Below are 16,106 nucleotides of genomic sequence, written 5' to 3' on the forward strand. Positions count from 1 at the left end.
AAAAAAATTTCATGCAGCAAGGATGGACAAAGGAAAAAGTAAATACAGAACGATATCCTGTAAAAGACATTGACTACAGTTATGTTACAACACTGTCAAGTCACAATGGAAATAGATGGCATTTTGGTACGGGTTGGAAATAAATTTACCATTACACACGTGCGTATTCTGCCATGGAGAGAGCAATACAGATTTTTTTGTGGCACCACTTTGGATACCATGAGTCTCATGGATAAAGATCTTTATCACAATTTCTAACTTGAGCTTGCTTTGATAAGTGAACATGTACATAATAACCAATGTCAAGTAAACTTTTCCACAGCAGCCAGTAACTCCATTGTATCATAATCATCTCTTTAAGTCTATAGAGTTTTACAGCTGTGAGTGACCGCTGGAGAACTGTGATGGCTGACAGCACGTAGAAGGAGGAGGAGGAAGAGGAGTAGGAGGAGTAGGAGGAGTAGGAGTAGGAGGAGGAGGAGGAAGAGGAGGAAGAGGAGGAAGAGGAGGAAGAGGAGGAAGAGGAGGAAGAGGAGGAGGACGAGGAGGAGGGGTAGCCACCGTGACAACAGCAGGCATCAGGAGTAGATTGCCAGTAGCGGCGGCAGCAGCAGGATAATTTGGCAGCAAGTTACTCAAAAGAATGTGGAACCATGCCGCACCGCTGTGAGACAGGTCATGCCGTGTCGCGGCTTGCTGTAAGGAGGTACTGCATAGAGGTACGGTGAGACGTGAAGCAAGGCGCAGGTGACTGTAATGGGGGAGAGAGCGACTTGTGGGTGTATTAGGTATTCGGCTTGGTCCCCAGCATGGCTCTCATCTCTCCCATTTCCAGGTTGGTTTTTTTCATGGTTCTTCTGTTCCTGCCCCACTGTTTTTTGGGAAGCTGTTAAATATTGCCATCTAACGCCACTGCCCTTTACCCTGTGCGAATTGTGTGGCCCATGCTACTCCATGCTCAGCATTTCATGGACACATGCATGCTAAAAACAAATACCAAAAACATCAAGAAGTGTTGATCTTCTTAGTTATCTCAGCCACAGTCTGCTCACCAGAGCATCACAGGAGGCTTCCTGAGGAGAAGTACCATTGAGGAATTGAGCTGCCGCTGGTTCCCGCCGTGAGCCAATGAGGATTACACTCTTTGGTGCCCCCAGGGCACAAGCAGGCACCCACACTAGTTGTTAGTTGTCTGACCCCGGAGTGAGGTTGTGCTTCGTTTGGCTGTGGCGGCTGTAAAGGCTTCTCACTGTTGCAGCCCATGTATCGCGAAGTGGCTCCTAAGAAGACACATTACCCTGCAGGGAACAGAGAGGAGTGGTGTTTTCCCTGGCTGGCTTTGCCATGACTGCAAACAAAATTGAGGTCTTGTTTGAAAACTAAGTCTAATCCTCTTTGCAACAGGGATGTTGTAGTCCCAAGTCTTAAATGCAAAAATCAAATTTTTACCTTTTACGAAAAGGAGAAAGCTCCATCTGAACTACAAGATACAAATTGTTTTGGCAGTGGGGATTTGTGCAAAGTAACACAGCTCAGATGTCCATATCACTCAAGTCTCAAAGGGTCAGTTTTATCTAACAGCCCTGTAGAGGCAGTACATGAACTTCCTTCATCCCAGATAGCCCCTTGCCAAATGGATTATCATGGTTTATGAAAAGTGGATTCCCCACCTTATGGTATTACCCTGCCCCCTGTTTGCTATTCTGAGGGCTCAGCCCTAGGAAGGGTAGCTGTAGTTGGGAAAGAAGCTCTTCCACAAAGATTGGACTTTGGGTCCCAGATGAATGACTTTACACTTCCACACCTGGATACAGATTTATATAAAAGATACAGGCCACAACAGGGTGCTGATATGTTTCAGTCTCCTCCCCAGCCACTGTCTATGGGTCTTCAACTTTTTAGTAGTACCCCTTCAAACCATCCCTTCTTGTATTCACATCTTTCGGCAACTCCTGATTTGGGCATAAATTATAATCTCCCACGTAATCCCCTGAATCAAAATATGCAGGTCTCTGCTTCCCTTCTCAGTTTAGAGAGACTTCTCTCTTCCATTCTAAATTTATTGAAAAAAAAATGTGTGGGGGAGTCTGACTATTTTTGATACAGTGACAGCTATTCTGAAAGAAATTACCACTAGTAAAGAAGGTAACTACAATTCGATACCACTACCACGTTTTCTTGTGGCAAGGAACAAGGTTGTCCAGTCTGGGATTGATTTTTGTTCTCAGGCTGGGAAGCCACAGGTTAAGAAGCCGCATAAGAATTAAGCTCCTGTTGAGAGACCCGTATACTCCTGTCAAATTTGTATTGATAGACTTTTCACCAGAGAGGTGTCTTAGTTGTGAACCTCAGAGTGTGGAACAGGAAGTATTCCAAATCTTTAAGGATCGCCCTAAATTAGACATAGCAACACTAGATACCTGTCCACTGGTGCAAAAGCCTATGAATAACAAGAAAAATCAGAGGGGGCGAAGAAACAGAATTGCAGAATCACAAAAAGAAAGTCTGCGAAAAGTGCGATTTACAGAGGATTCCCCTTCCCTTAAAGGATTACAAACATTGGAAGAACCTCTTCGAAACCACCATTTTCCAACTTAGAAACTGAAGTATTAGATGTTCCTTTAAGTCCCCCAAGTGGGATAGAAGATGGGTTATCTACGGATCATAATATGCCATCACTACATTTGAGCACGTTGCCCCTGAACCCCTTGGCTCAATCATTTGTGGATCCAACATGTCATAAGTTCCGGTCAGAACGACTGCCCTTTGAGAGAAAGAAGCAGAGACCGAACTACGTGGATACCTTTAATTTAGATTTTATCCATCTTTTCGATACAGATTTAATATTGAATAGAAATGTTTCTCTGAAATACAGTCACAGGTTAATTGAAAGTGATAACATTCATTTGGTATCTCTGGAGGACTTGGGCCAAGATCCTAAAACAAGGGTGTCTTTCTATCTGAAACCTATTGTTAACAAAATTTTAAATAAATAATTCAGAGTGGTTACATTGCAAAGGTATTGATTTTTTTCCAATATTTGGGAAAATAGGGACTAAGTCCCTCGGCCATATTAACAGTCCTCCTCTGAGCCAATGGGGACTAAAAGTCTCCTTAGGGAGGCATTGCATGCAGGTGACATTTAGGGATCCTCTGAAGTGTTCCCCTCAAGAGTCAAGTGCTAACTCTTACTCCTGGAATTGGCTACTAGGTGTTTTAATTAGTTCTGTCTCACCCATCAGCATTATTAGATTAGCAATAAGCTTACTGTCGTCTCCTGAAATATTGCTAGCATTAGAAATAACAGGGAAAATTTTGATTTTTTGAATTCATTAAATGTAGATTTAATTTTCTTACAAGAGACTTGGTGTGATGGGGAGCTCTTGTGTGATAATTATTTTTTTATTGCAATGCTACCCATTCCAGGAGCGGTCATGCAAAGGGTGGGGTAGCTTACCTGTTGACTAATAGGCTTAAATGTCATTAGGAATGTTTTAGAGACCTTAGCAACTTGTTTATGGCTATAATTTTGTACGGCGTAGGCAGGGTGCCCGATTTGGCTCCCTTGTTACTGGTAAATGCTTATATTCTCTAGTGCCCACACATGATCTTCTCCTGGATAAGGTATTTTAATTTATTAATAAATTCTGTGATAGGAAGCCTGCACTTCGAATTATTTTAGTAGGGAACCTAAACTGTAAAGTCTTGAGTTTTGCGCTCCTCCAATTGTGGGATGAGGAAAGAGAGGAAGCTTATCAAATTCCCCTAAGTGTTTTTTTGCATTAAATAAGAACAGAAAGAGAGGGAAGCTCTTCCTTGAGCAACTGAAGATGAGTGATTGTATCATAGCAAATGGCAGACTTCCCTCAGGCTCACCAGCACAATATACACATAAATCATTAGGGGGAGCGACAGTCTTAGACTATGTGGTGACAGGTTGTCATGCATTCTGTTTTTGTATACAATATAAAAGTGTTAGAGACAGTGTTTAGTGACCATAATATTCTGGTTGTGTCTCCTAACCTGAAAGTGCTCCCTAATGAGATTTGGGGTTATGATGGGACTAAATCAAAATTTTATATTAAAACGGGAAGAACACATTGGTCCTATGGTAGGATTTGAGGGGTTGAAAAGTAAATTAGAAACCACCTCAGAAAATCTTAAAAGCTGGGCCGGAAATGTGTTTGAGAAGTTCTCAGCAGCTGCTTAAGAGCTCTCGCCAGACGACCAAGGGTAAGATCATGGCAAAACCTTGTCCATTACTTTTATTAAATAGAGATATTAATGCCCTCATCCATAAACAATAAAGGGAATACTCCTGGGAAATAAATATTCAGTTGTACCAGCTAAAAAGGAGGAGGTTGAGGACACGTTTAAAAAGAGGTGTAAGTGACAAATTTTGGGTCAATATCAGGAAAGCAGCAGTTAAAGGCCAGTCTAGGCGGTTTTGGTCGTTAGTGACTGAAGGATGTGGCTCAAGAACCACATTGCTCCTAATGGTCATCAATGAAGCAAGTTGGTCCACCTCCGTCTCAGAACTTTACGCCACAAATGAGATATTAGAGGAGCGATCTTTAGCTGGTGGCAACTCTCCTTCATATGCTTCCCCCTCTGCAAAATAAATTGAGGAGGTTATTAGAGGCATGCATAGGTCAGCAGCAATGGGGATGGATTAAATCCCTATTTTAGTTTTAAAACATGATACCCCTAATTGGAGTAAGATTTTGTTTCAGGTCTTTCAGTGTTATGAAACTAGGGAAATTCCTCTATCTTGTAAGGGCAGTATTATTGCTCCGTTATTCAAGAAGGGAGATCGAAGTTGTCCTGGGAACTATCGACAGATCGCTCTGCTTGATACGGCTGGCAATGTATTTGCTAAATGCTTGCCGTCTCAGGTTAGTGAGTGGGCAGAAAGAAAAATAATTATCCCTCTAGAGAAATTTGGGTTCAGAAAGAAGCACCAAACAATTGATAACATCTCAGCCCTTCAGGTATTTTATGAAAATATGTTTCTATGAGAGGGGGGTGATTTATGCAGTTTTTATAGATTTCTCCACGCATTTGATAAAATAGATCAGGCTACGTTATGGAGAAAGCTTGCAAGATTGGGTATGCCAAGTATCCTGTTTGATCTGGTCATCGCCCTTTATTCCGCCACCTGGTGTAAGGTGCTGTCAGGTGGCAATAAGAGGTTTGTCTCATGACATTCCTACCTTGAATTGACTAAAACAAGGGTGTTTGTTAGCACCGTTGCTAATTTCTCTGTACATTTCAGTCCTGCCCTGCTATTTGGCCCAGAGTGAGGGCTTCACCCCCATGTTGGGGGTAGGCCGATAACCTGCTTACTTTACACAGATTATATCATTATTTTGTACCTCACCACAAAAGGATTAAGTAATGTCCTGCAGGCTTTGCAGCAGTTTACAGAGGCCCACTTCTTAAAGATAAGTTGCTATAAAAGTAAGATTTTGTGCTTCCATGTTAAGAAGAAACTTAAATATGATAAATTATGTTGGTCCTTGGGGCCACAGAAGTTGGAAATAGTAAAATTGTACCTTTTCTTAGGGAATATAGTTTGTGGGAACCTCAGTGATATGATACACATAGAGCATAATTCAAGTAAGGCACAATCCCAAGCTAATGGCCTGGGCTCCCTCTATATGGCATCTGGCAGGAGACACTTTAAATATCTTTTAGAGTTATTCTGGGCAAAAAAATCCATCTTCTTTGCTCTATGGTTTGGAGCAAGTTGGAATCTCTAAATGGGGGTTCTCAGCCAAGCTAGAGGGCTGGGTTCTTAGAAAATTATCTTCTGTCAGTTTGGCTTCCTCAGCAGCAGTGTTAAAGCTGGAGATGGGCCTAAGAACCACATTTGTGCAAGATCTGGATGAGGTGGTATGCTGGGTGGTTAGTTTACAGAAGAGTGATTATGATTCTTTAAGGTCTCTGCTAAAGAAATAAATTTTAGTAGACAGTAGGGCAAAGTATACCATTGGTAGGAATTTTATTTATGCCCTGGATTTTTTAAATTTAGATTCCCATCTTGTTTTTACACCTTCTCCGTCAAAAAACAATCTTAGGCAAGCATCTTGGTCTTTAAGCCTTAGCTTGGATAGAAAGGCCTGTTCACACAAGCGGAGTTTCTAATCTGTGTTAGATTCTGTGTCACTGACGAAATGCAGCCCAATCTTATTTGGAACCTGCCGTATGGGATCAGATGATTCTGACTGATTCTGATTACGCTCAATGTATTATGTGCTAGATGGTAACCGTCCTCGCCGATCTGTAATTTCTGTCAGAATGGTATCCAAGATCTGAACCATGTTCTTTATCTCTGCCCAGCTCTGTTGCCATATCGTCCGAAATGGTTACACCCAATCTGCCTCGAATGTTCCCTATTCTATGTATCATAAGTATTGAAGGCCCTTTAGGTCCCACCAAATAAGTTTTTTGCTACAGAATTTTAAATTTTTTTGAAGTGTTTTTTAAAATTGTATTAATCTGTATCAGAATTATTGCAGGCCCTTTATGTTCCACCAAATGAATTGTTTTATTATGGAATTTTAAAAAAAAATCTAAGTGTTTTTAAAATTGTATTATTTACACTATTGAAATAACTGGTAAAAAAAATTGCATTTTACGTGGATCTCCATGTGAGTTCTGTATCATGAATAAATAAATTGAAAAAATTGATACAATTGAATTGATACATAATATTTAACCAAAATAAAGCCCAAAGAAAGGCAGATGACTGTCTGCAACTACCTGAATGACAGTTTTTAAAACATACAATGTTTGTTTAAATCCATAGTGACCGGGGAACTTATCAAACATATTAGGCACTGATGGACACGCCCCTAGCAGTGTGCCATTATTATGGTGTATCGACATTTTGATATACGTTCAAAATTATTTTCACATAATGTTTTAGTCAAATATTAATTATGCCTCACAACTTTTAAAGCACTTTCAATTATGAGAACTTCTGATGTACACATGTTGCTCTCCCACAGCTCTTCAGGAACATTTTGAACTGGCTAGTAGGACTGTGCCAGTGATGCTGCTTTATATAAGTACCTTCACATCAAATACCTACCTCCTAGAAGTGTGGAGTTGGTACCAGCGACCAACAAGGTAAGATTTTGTATAAGGAAGGTTTAAATCCACAAATAGTGTCAAGCTCATCCACAAATATCAATTGTTCAACTTGAGGGATTGCAGATAAACACCACACCTTTCCACAGCTCAGATCACTGGCATGAGTCATTTCACTCTAATCGTCTTTTGAGATGACATATTGGAGTCAGGGGCAATGGCGTGTTGTAATACAAATTTGCTTTGAACAGGAGCACTGGATCATAAGCTGTTCAACAAAGGCAAAAAGAAGGAAATAACTTCCAACAATGAGTGTGGAGTAGGAGCGGTAAAAAATGAAGACCGTGATCTTGAAGAAGAAAAAACACAAAATACTGAGGCCCACATTCTGGCAGAAATCAAGCAACTGGAGAGGTTGTGCAGTGCACGGACAGAGAAGCAATGTTGGACGCATTCAAATGAGCATGCATGGAATGTAGGTGCATACTGCTGGATTTCTAACAGCTAAGGAAACAGGCTAGTAACCTAACCTCTAGATGAGAAGAGTCCCATTTCTTAAGAAGGGGGTACGATGCAGGATTAAAACTCTTTTGGTATACCGTTACAAGTGTTCCTTTCCCTGAGAGATATCTTTATGCAAACACACAACCAAGAGAACTTAAATGGAGAAGTAAAATGCCAAGGGTTGTAAATGCTCCTACATCCCTTCTCTCCAAGGATTCTCACTTTCAAAATTAAAAGACAACAACCCACCTAATGAAGAAGTGAACTCGAGTTAAAAAATTACTTGCTACTGGTCAAAGTAGTAGCACAACACAGCATGGTAAACCATATGGCAAACTAAGAGGAAGCAAAGCACCAGTGAATGTCCAATTTGATCAAGTAGAGTAAAGTAGAATACATCATGGCACTACATTTGATCAATAGTGTGCAGCAATGCATAATCTGGAAGATGTGTTATACCTCAGTGGCTATCACCACCTCAATACCAAGTGTTTTGCCACATGTAAAGGAAATATAAAAATCTTCTGCGACAGAATCAGCTGCCATGACTATTGGTACACCAAGACAAAATCTTTTTGTTTGTGCCAGCCACATACCCCTTTTTCAATGTAAGGAGGGGATCTATTGGGTCAAGTACTAAAATGACCTTTATTTAAAAGTTGACTTAAGTAGCGATACAAAAACATTACAAAGTCAAAAATGCATTCCACGCACCTACCTGGCAGTCCTCAAAATGAACTGACACCACAAGATGTCCTCCGAAGAGTCGGTCTTGGTAGTTTTCTGGGATGGAGGGTTCTAGCTCTGGAGGGAAGGTGCGCTTCAACCAGTCTATCCAAGACAGTCCCTGAAGTGACTGCATCTTTGCTTCACTGATTCTACGCATCTTATTACGAAATTCTTTCACTTCTGGGTCCTTGAGGGCATCAAATTCATGTAAGCCTGGAAAGGTGAAATACGTTATTCAGGTCACACAGGTCATTGCTATACTCTACAATTCCTTTCTTTTTAATTACATTTTTTTATTGCATTTTTATTAATTTGCCATACATTTTTACACTGTTAAAAACAACGCAATGGTACAACTCCTCTGATGGTTCTTAACACCATCAAAGAAAACTAGAAGAAAGAGCTATCAGATCACACAAAAGAGGCAAGCTGCCAATTAAACCAAAATCTAAGGATCCCCACACATGTACCAGTCACTGCACTGATGTCTACCAGACACCACATTTGTCTGAAATATTTTTTTTCCAGGAATCATCTTCAGGAGGGATAGCTCAAGCTCATATATATCAATGAACTGCTTATACCGGATGACCAATGGTGGGTATATATCGAGCCAATGTAGTGCAACCAAAATCCTAGCTGATAAAAATCATAAATAGAAGTAATGCCTTTCACTTTGAAGGAAAAATCCACTGAAGTGCCTGGGATTATCAGCTGTGCCAATGGATAAATAGGGTTTTGGGTAACTCTGGAAATCTTGTCGAAGACCACCTTCCAGTAATCAAGTAGCACCCTACAAAAGCAGAAAATATGAACAGTATCTGCACTGTCTCACCGCAGCAAAAACATTCTGAACTCGTGCGACAACTCCATTTGAATAATCGATTTGGAGTATGATAGATATCTTGAACAATCCTAAAATGATGAACTTTCAGTCTAGATATATTCACAAATAGGTTATTCAACTGGATAAATTAATTGATCGTGTCAACTCTCACTTGCATCAACATTTTACCAGTCCATTTAGAAGCTATAACAGGTATATTGTGAGGTTGGTCCGAAATAAACAGCTAACAGAATTGACTAATACTACATCTGCAGCAGGCTCTGCACAAGCGTTCGATTTATTGTATACGATTCAACATTCCTGACTCTTTAAAAGTGTCTTCCACAATCAAGTTAATCAGTAAGTATTTTAAAAGGCATATGTTCGGAACTGCCAAATGAGGGCCTAGCTTGGAGAAAGATAAAACCTGACATCCTGCAAACAACTGCCAGACAGACAGCAGGCATGACCTAGACCAATCTGCCAATGCAAATCAGAAGAAAAAGAAGGAAAATCAGGATTGACCCATAAAGACCCAATTGGGAGTCTTTCCTTGAGACTGTGGCAAACCTGACAGAACACCAGAAGAGTCTTGAAGCATGTGAGCTTGAAATATGAAGAGTTGTGAAATCGTACCTGTGGGCTGGATGCAAAATACAAGGATCATAAATACCAATACTTGTGAAAAATGATCACTTAAAACATGCGCTCAGATCAAGCAGCAAAGAAATAAAACTAAGTTCAAAAGCAAATAACCCCCGTTCTGTTTTGCAAGATGAAGTATTTGGTGACACGGCAAAGGCACTTAAAGTTCAAAATGAACTGTGCCCAAGACCTTTCTACCCGAGAAAAGAAGGCAACCATTAAATATAGAGGAATGGCCCTGAATAGGTTTAAACATTTTGGGAGGTTCACCATTTGAATCACATTGCAGTGCCCAATGAGGTCCAAAGTTAGCCTATTCCAGTGCTCAAAAACCTGCTTTGATTCCTCCACAACAGGTTTAGTGGCACAATGTTCTTAACCACCGGAGAGGGCCAGACTCCCTGATAATGTGCAGATTCTACGTATTGCATCTCACACTCTGGACTGGCTTGATTAAAAAAAAAAATTGTATCTTACACATATTAAACTTATAACATGATAAGGACCCAAATGTGAAAGCTTGTTTCTCAAAGCCACAATGGATGCATCCATATCAGATGTAAATACTGCCAATTTATCTGCATATGCAACTATGCACTAGACTGAATCATTAATCCATAAAGGGGCCAGCGGCCCAGAATTTTTTGAATATCGCAAGTAATGCTCAAGGTACAGTGTAAATCTTAGTGGAGACAAAGGGCATGCCCCTGACGTGTACCTCTTTTTATACCAAACACTTCAGAACTGGAACCACAGCAAACGACCCACACTGACAAACTGGAAGAGAGAGACTGAATCCTGGCAATCATCTGGGATCCAACACCCAGTGCGGCAAGTGTAGCCCATAGAAAAGGCTAGTATGCCCGAACAAACACCTTTTTCTGCATGCAACATTATCATCCCTTCTGGTATGCCAAGCGTGCCTGCAACATCAAATATTGATAGTGCAAGATTAGCATGCGCTAATGAGTCACGATGTGGGATGAACCCATGCTGCATACTGTCCATCCACCCTGCCATTCTATGGGCAATGTGAATAGCCAATATTTTAGCATAGATTGTGATATGACAGTCATTCAGAGATATAGGTCGATACGAACAGCAGTTGTATGGATCTTTTCCTTTTTTTTTTTTTTTTTTTAAGAATGCCACAATGTCCCACACCAAGAGCGTGGGGCATCCTCAGTCCCCTCAATGTACTTTACCAACTGCAGAAAATATTTGAGAAGGACACACAAAAACGTTTTATCAAACTTTGACGGCAATGCGTCTGGTCCTGTTGCTTTACCAACAGGAAGATTTTTAAAAGCTTTTAAAATATCTAGCACTGTAATGGGTAAATCCATAATTATCTGATCATTTTCTGAGACCACCCCATGTAAAACAGGGGTAACAAAGATTGATATTGCCTAGGGCAGACAAATATGTTTCCCCCATATAGTAAACCATAATAAGCCTAAAAAGACCCTCAAGACATAATCCGGGCCCATTTGAAGCATATTATTCAAGTCTTTAATACACCCATTGGCATTCTTATTTGTTCTCTCCATCACCTGTAATGCTAACATGCATCCCATTTCCTCACTGTTTTCAAAGGTATTTAACTTAGAGGTTTGAGATGCCCTGGGGACTTTATCCCAGACTAAAAACGTTATTTTAGATCTAACCCTTAGAAGTCTCTGATAAATCACCCTAACTTCCGCCTCCGGCTTCTTTAGATTTAAGACATCTGCTTATGCATACTCAAGTTAGAGAAGTTCCTGGTGTGAAGGTTCCTTTTGCATGTTTGTCACTTTATTCTGATGAACAACAAATCTGAGAGTGGCGCCATAAACCATGGCCTTCATGGTATCCCAAACAGAGCTGAGGAAAGAAACCTTGATTCTCTCTAAAGAAATTCAATAGGGTCTCTTTCACATCACAGCACGCCACAATCTGCTAACAGCGAGCAGACAAGAGTCTATCTTTTGAGCTCACTCCTGCCAGTATCTCCCTCCTGAGAAAAAGTAACTGTGGCCAGCAGCGGGGTATAATCAAACAATATGCGTGGAAAAAGAAAAGTCAAAATATTACTAACCAATTCACGTAATACAAATATATATAGCCTGGAGTGATTCTGATGAGGAATTGAATGATGTGTACTCCAGGAGCAACGCATGTGTGTGTAACGCCAACTGTCAATCAATCCATATGTACCTACCAGATGATGGAAGGCAGCTCATGTGTATATCTTCCAGGGCGTACAAGACCTATTTCAGCCATCAATGCTAGCGGACACAGTTACATTAAAATCCCCACAAACAATTATCGGGTCTTCCCACAGAGCTAACCGCACCAAAAGTTATTCCGTTGTTGTTGGGTCATCCTCATTAGCACCATACAATTCACAATTACCGAACAACACAAACTGTCCCTTTGAAACTCTGTGCATACCTATGAGGTTCCCTAGCTAAAATTGCTACACCTCCTTATGGTCTCTCATAACTAAATGCCCTCATTAACTGATACCCTAAACCTTTCAACCTATGTGAATCAACTCACATCAGATACGTTTCCAGCAGGCATGCCAATGAAGGTCGTGTCATGTATAACTCTCTTAGCTTTTGAAATTTTAATCGAGCATCGACCATTGACGTTCTAACTTAGGATGCTCATGTCTTGCGCAGGTAATATTTTACTTAACTTGCTCATTCCATAAATGGACAGTATCATAATCATAAACTACTCTGATCATCACACCAGTGATATAAACAAAAGAAAGAAAAACCTCAACCCACCCAAATCCACCCCTGCAGCCCAACCCTCTTTCAACTCCTCAGCCTTGGAGGTACTGATCAGCCCCTCAGCCTGCCACAACCTATGGCTCACCAGGGGACCAGCCCGTGGGCTTGCCCTCATAAGCCCAAAACTCTCCCTTCATGTCACCATGAAACACACCATTCCACCAAACGAGTCCATGAACACTTTTTCTCTGGTGCCCTTTGAATGATCCTCGCAATTAGTGCCCTCCCTCAACATGTGTCCGCTTATATATAAAACAATCATGCCCTGGTTAATGGCATTGTCAGAAGCGGCACCTAGGACCCCCTCCCCCAAACTTCAGTCAGCAAAACGGAGCGACCCTACCGTGCAGGATCAGATACACCTCTAGTGTTTATTTGAAGTACAGTATGTGTCAATCACCTGAGGTCATCATTCCAAAAGGCCTTTGGCATAGAGTTCTGATTTGGAGGAGCAGACCTGTTGCATATATATATATATATGACCTTGAGCTTACAAGGCTTCTGCAGGAACACCAGAGCACCCAGAGACCTAGCAAAAAATGTAATATTCCCAACTTCATCGGGGTTACCCGGGTGTGCTGAATTATAGAGAAGTTGGAGAAAGATGGCATTCCCCACATAGATGAGAATAGATCTTGGATTGCTGGAAGCATTAGCCTGCTTTGGCCTACAAAATGGAAATCTGTGATGCCTCTGGATTTGACAGTCAATATTCCATTCTGCCAGACTGGAAAATCTTGACGAAACAGCTGCACTATAAACATCTGGGGATCGTCACCGTCGGAATTGAACCCTTAGATTTTTTCAGTGTATCCTGTACTCTAAATCCTTCACCTTCTGTGTGAGTTCTTTTGTGACATTCTCATGATCTTCAAGTTGCTCTACCAAACCCTTGGTCTGATTCTCCAACTCAAACCTTCAGTCGGCTTCAGTTACTCTTATGCTAATGAAGTTCAGCTGTTCGGACATGTGCCATGGCACTGCTTGAGTCTTCAAATGTGATGTCATGAGTGTGGCGAGACCTTTTTGTATTCGTCTATGAACACTCAACAAATTATAGATGGAGGCCAGTGAGGGTGGTCCTCTGGAGAGGGCTGCTGCATCTGGCCCTGTGCAATTAGCTGGGTAGAGGCCAATTCCTCTCGAAAGTGAATTACTGGATCTCCTACGATTTCATTTGCAGAGAGGTCCCGTTGTAGCTGCCTATCAGATTAATCGTCTCCACAGTCAGATGCTCACACTTTTCTCTGTATGAGGCTTATATTGGGATATATCTTGGGATCCTTTCTCTGTAAGCCCCATTTAGCTTGCACGTGCCCTTATCCATTTCTGGGTCTAGAAAATCATCATCAGAGTAATCTGACAAGAAGAAAGCCTATGGGATGTCCTGTGGCATAACTTGAGGGTCTAGTTGAATGGTGTCCCCAGTCTCAGCTGGCCCCTGCTTGATCAGATGAGTTTTACATTTCATAGAGCAGATTATGGTTTGGGCTATCTTGCCCACAGTATTTCTGACTGTCTCATATTCAGACTAACATTTCAAAGGACCGGTATTCGCCTTCAAACTATTATCCACTAGACTCCGAATGCACAGACTTGCACGTGGAGGGGCTTGTTTGAGCATTTTTTTTTTTTGGTGGGGGGGGGGGGGGGGGGGGGGGGGCAGGTGGAGCCGCATTGGGTGAGAGTATACTAGACAAGCTAGATGCCATGCTAGAGACCGCATCCAAGGTAGTGGCGTGGGGGGAGATTTTAATTCCAGCACTCATAACAGCCATAAGATTACCATCATAACTATAATAACTCACAGGCTAAGCTCTGACCTCAGTGTCATTAATCAGCTCTTCATCCGTGAGTTTTGCGAAGCTCTGCATCCCCTGTGGGTCTGCATCCAAAAACCCGTCCAGATCCTTATGCTCTTCTAGAGCAATCGTTTAAAAGATCTCCTTGTAAGGCTGACGATGCAGCAGACTGCCAGCAGATGACGTTGCCCTCCCTGAGCAGAGGCTAGATGCAGCCAAGGAGTTTTTTTTTTTTTTTTTCTTAATTTTTTTTTTTCTTTTTTTTTTTTTTAACTGCAGGCATCACTAATCCAAAGCTCGGGGCTGTCTTTGGCAGAGGTGGAAGTAGCCACGGTGACCCTGCCAACTTCGAGCTGAGGGCTGTCTTCGCATTGCAGCCCACCATGACTGAAATCTTGGCAGCAGCTTCCCCAGAGCAGCTGGATGCTTGTGTATCCACTGTGAGGATCGTCAACTGGGATTGCTGCCAGAAGAGACGACCAGACTTCAAGAAGCAGATAACCGTGTATCACCAATGCTTAAAGGGTAAAAGCAGCTTCGTGAGCATATCCAAGGGGGCCCCAAGTAGCGAGGGCACTGAAATCAACTCATGCTGTTGGTAAGCAGCACGGGGAAAGTTCTGTGCAGCACTACTCGCTTAACCCGCAGCCATTTTCATTTGTCTAACTCTTGAAGGCTGAGATTCTGCGTGGGGAAGAGGGTGACCAACATTCTCTACAATTCCTTTCATCATGTAACGTTAGTAGGAAGAATGACTAAAAATATTAGTAACCGCAACAGCAATAAAGGGACACATTGACTAATGTTTAATGTACTTTATTGGTAAGTGTGTAAAAATGCAACCTCCTTCATAAGTGTACACACTGGACGATATATTTATCAATAAGTATTCAGGCCTCAGTGTTAGCACCCAATAGGTTTTAAGAGTGTCAAAATATTATCCTAAAACTAAACAGTCCAAAAAGTATTGGTCTTTCCATGTAACATATAATTGGAAAATGTAGGTGATTTCATAGATCCTTAGAATGAAATAAACACCCTCATTTCTACAAGGCTGCTGTTGAGATTACTTACTTTATATTAATACTCTACTGTGGCCATAAAAATCTGGAAGCTGTAACAATCTTATAATTTTATGAACCTTACTGATATATGGACATTTTAAAACACGCTAACTAGATGAGGATTCAAAGCGGGCCTTGGACTGACACTTTTTAGTTATGTGAGATGTACAGGGCCAAATTTAGCCTTACCAGTTGTAACTTCCTTGTTAATTTCATCATTCATACATGAAGGCATTACAATCCTGTAGGAAATGTGCTTATTAGTTATGCAGAATCTGAGGCCTGCACAAGTAATAGGTCCACGATTTACCCTTACTAGGAACTAAGCACCCTATTGTAGCCCTTGACTCTCTCAGAGTAGTGAAGCAGAGCAGTCAAAGTACTGCTCAGGGGAGGTGGTGTGGGCTAGTAACGGATTCACTGTTACATAATGATAACACTCAATAAATGATTGTTAAGTCAGTGCTTTTTCTTTGAAGGGGGGGGGGGGAGTACATTTAATACATGCACAATACTAATTACTACCCATTAGGTTACAAATATATACGTAAGGCAGATATGAATACCTTAGATTACATTATGAAATCACCTTTCATCCCTAAAGGGTCATGACCCCCAAATTCACAGTAATCACCCCCTCCCTCCAAGACAGTACATC

At 41.3% G+C, this 16,106-nt stretch overlaps 1 protein-coding gene across 4 annotated transcripts in view; it reads right to left on the minus strand.

Annotated features, from left to right (window-relative positions):
• PIK3CB (phosphatidylinositol-4,5-bisphosphate 3-kinase catalytic subunit beta) overlaps positions 1 to 16,106 on the minus strand; it is a 1,042,661-nt gene that overhangs the window by 596,654 nt on the left and 429,901 nt on the right. For all 4 annotated transcript variants that reach the window (XM_069213799.1, XM_069213795.1, XM_069213796.1 and 1 more), the window contains one exon: positions 8,318 to 8,541. In XM_069213799.1, coding sequence (XP_069069900.1) covers positions 8,318 to 8,541 — 224 coding nt within the window. The remainder of the gene's footprint in view (positions 1 to 8,317; positions 8,542 to 16,106) is intronic.

Source organism: Pleurodeles waltl, chromosome 11 (genome assembly GCF_031143425.1).
Source record: "Pleurodeles waltl isolate 20211129_DDA chromosome 11, aPleWal1.hap1.20221129, whole genome shotgun sequence".
NCBI lineage: Eukaryota > Metazoa > Chordata > Amphibia > Caudata > Salamandridae > Pleurodeles > Pleurodeles waltl.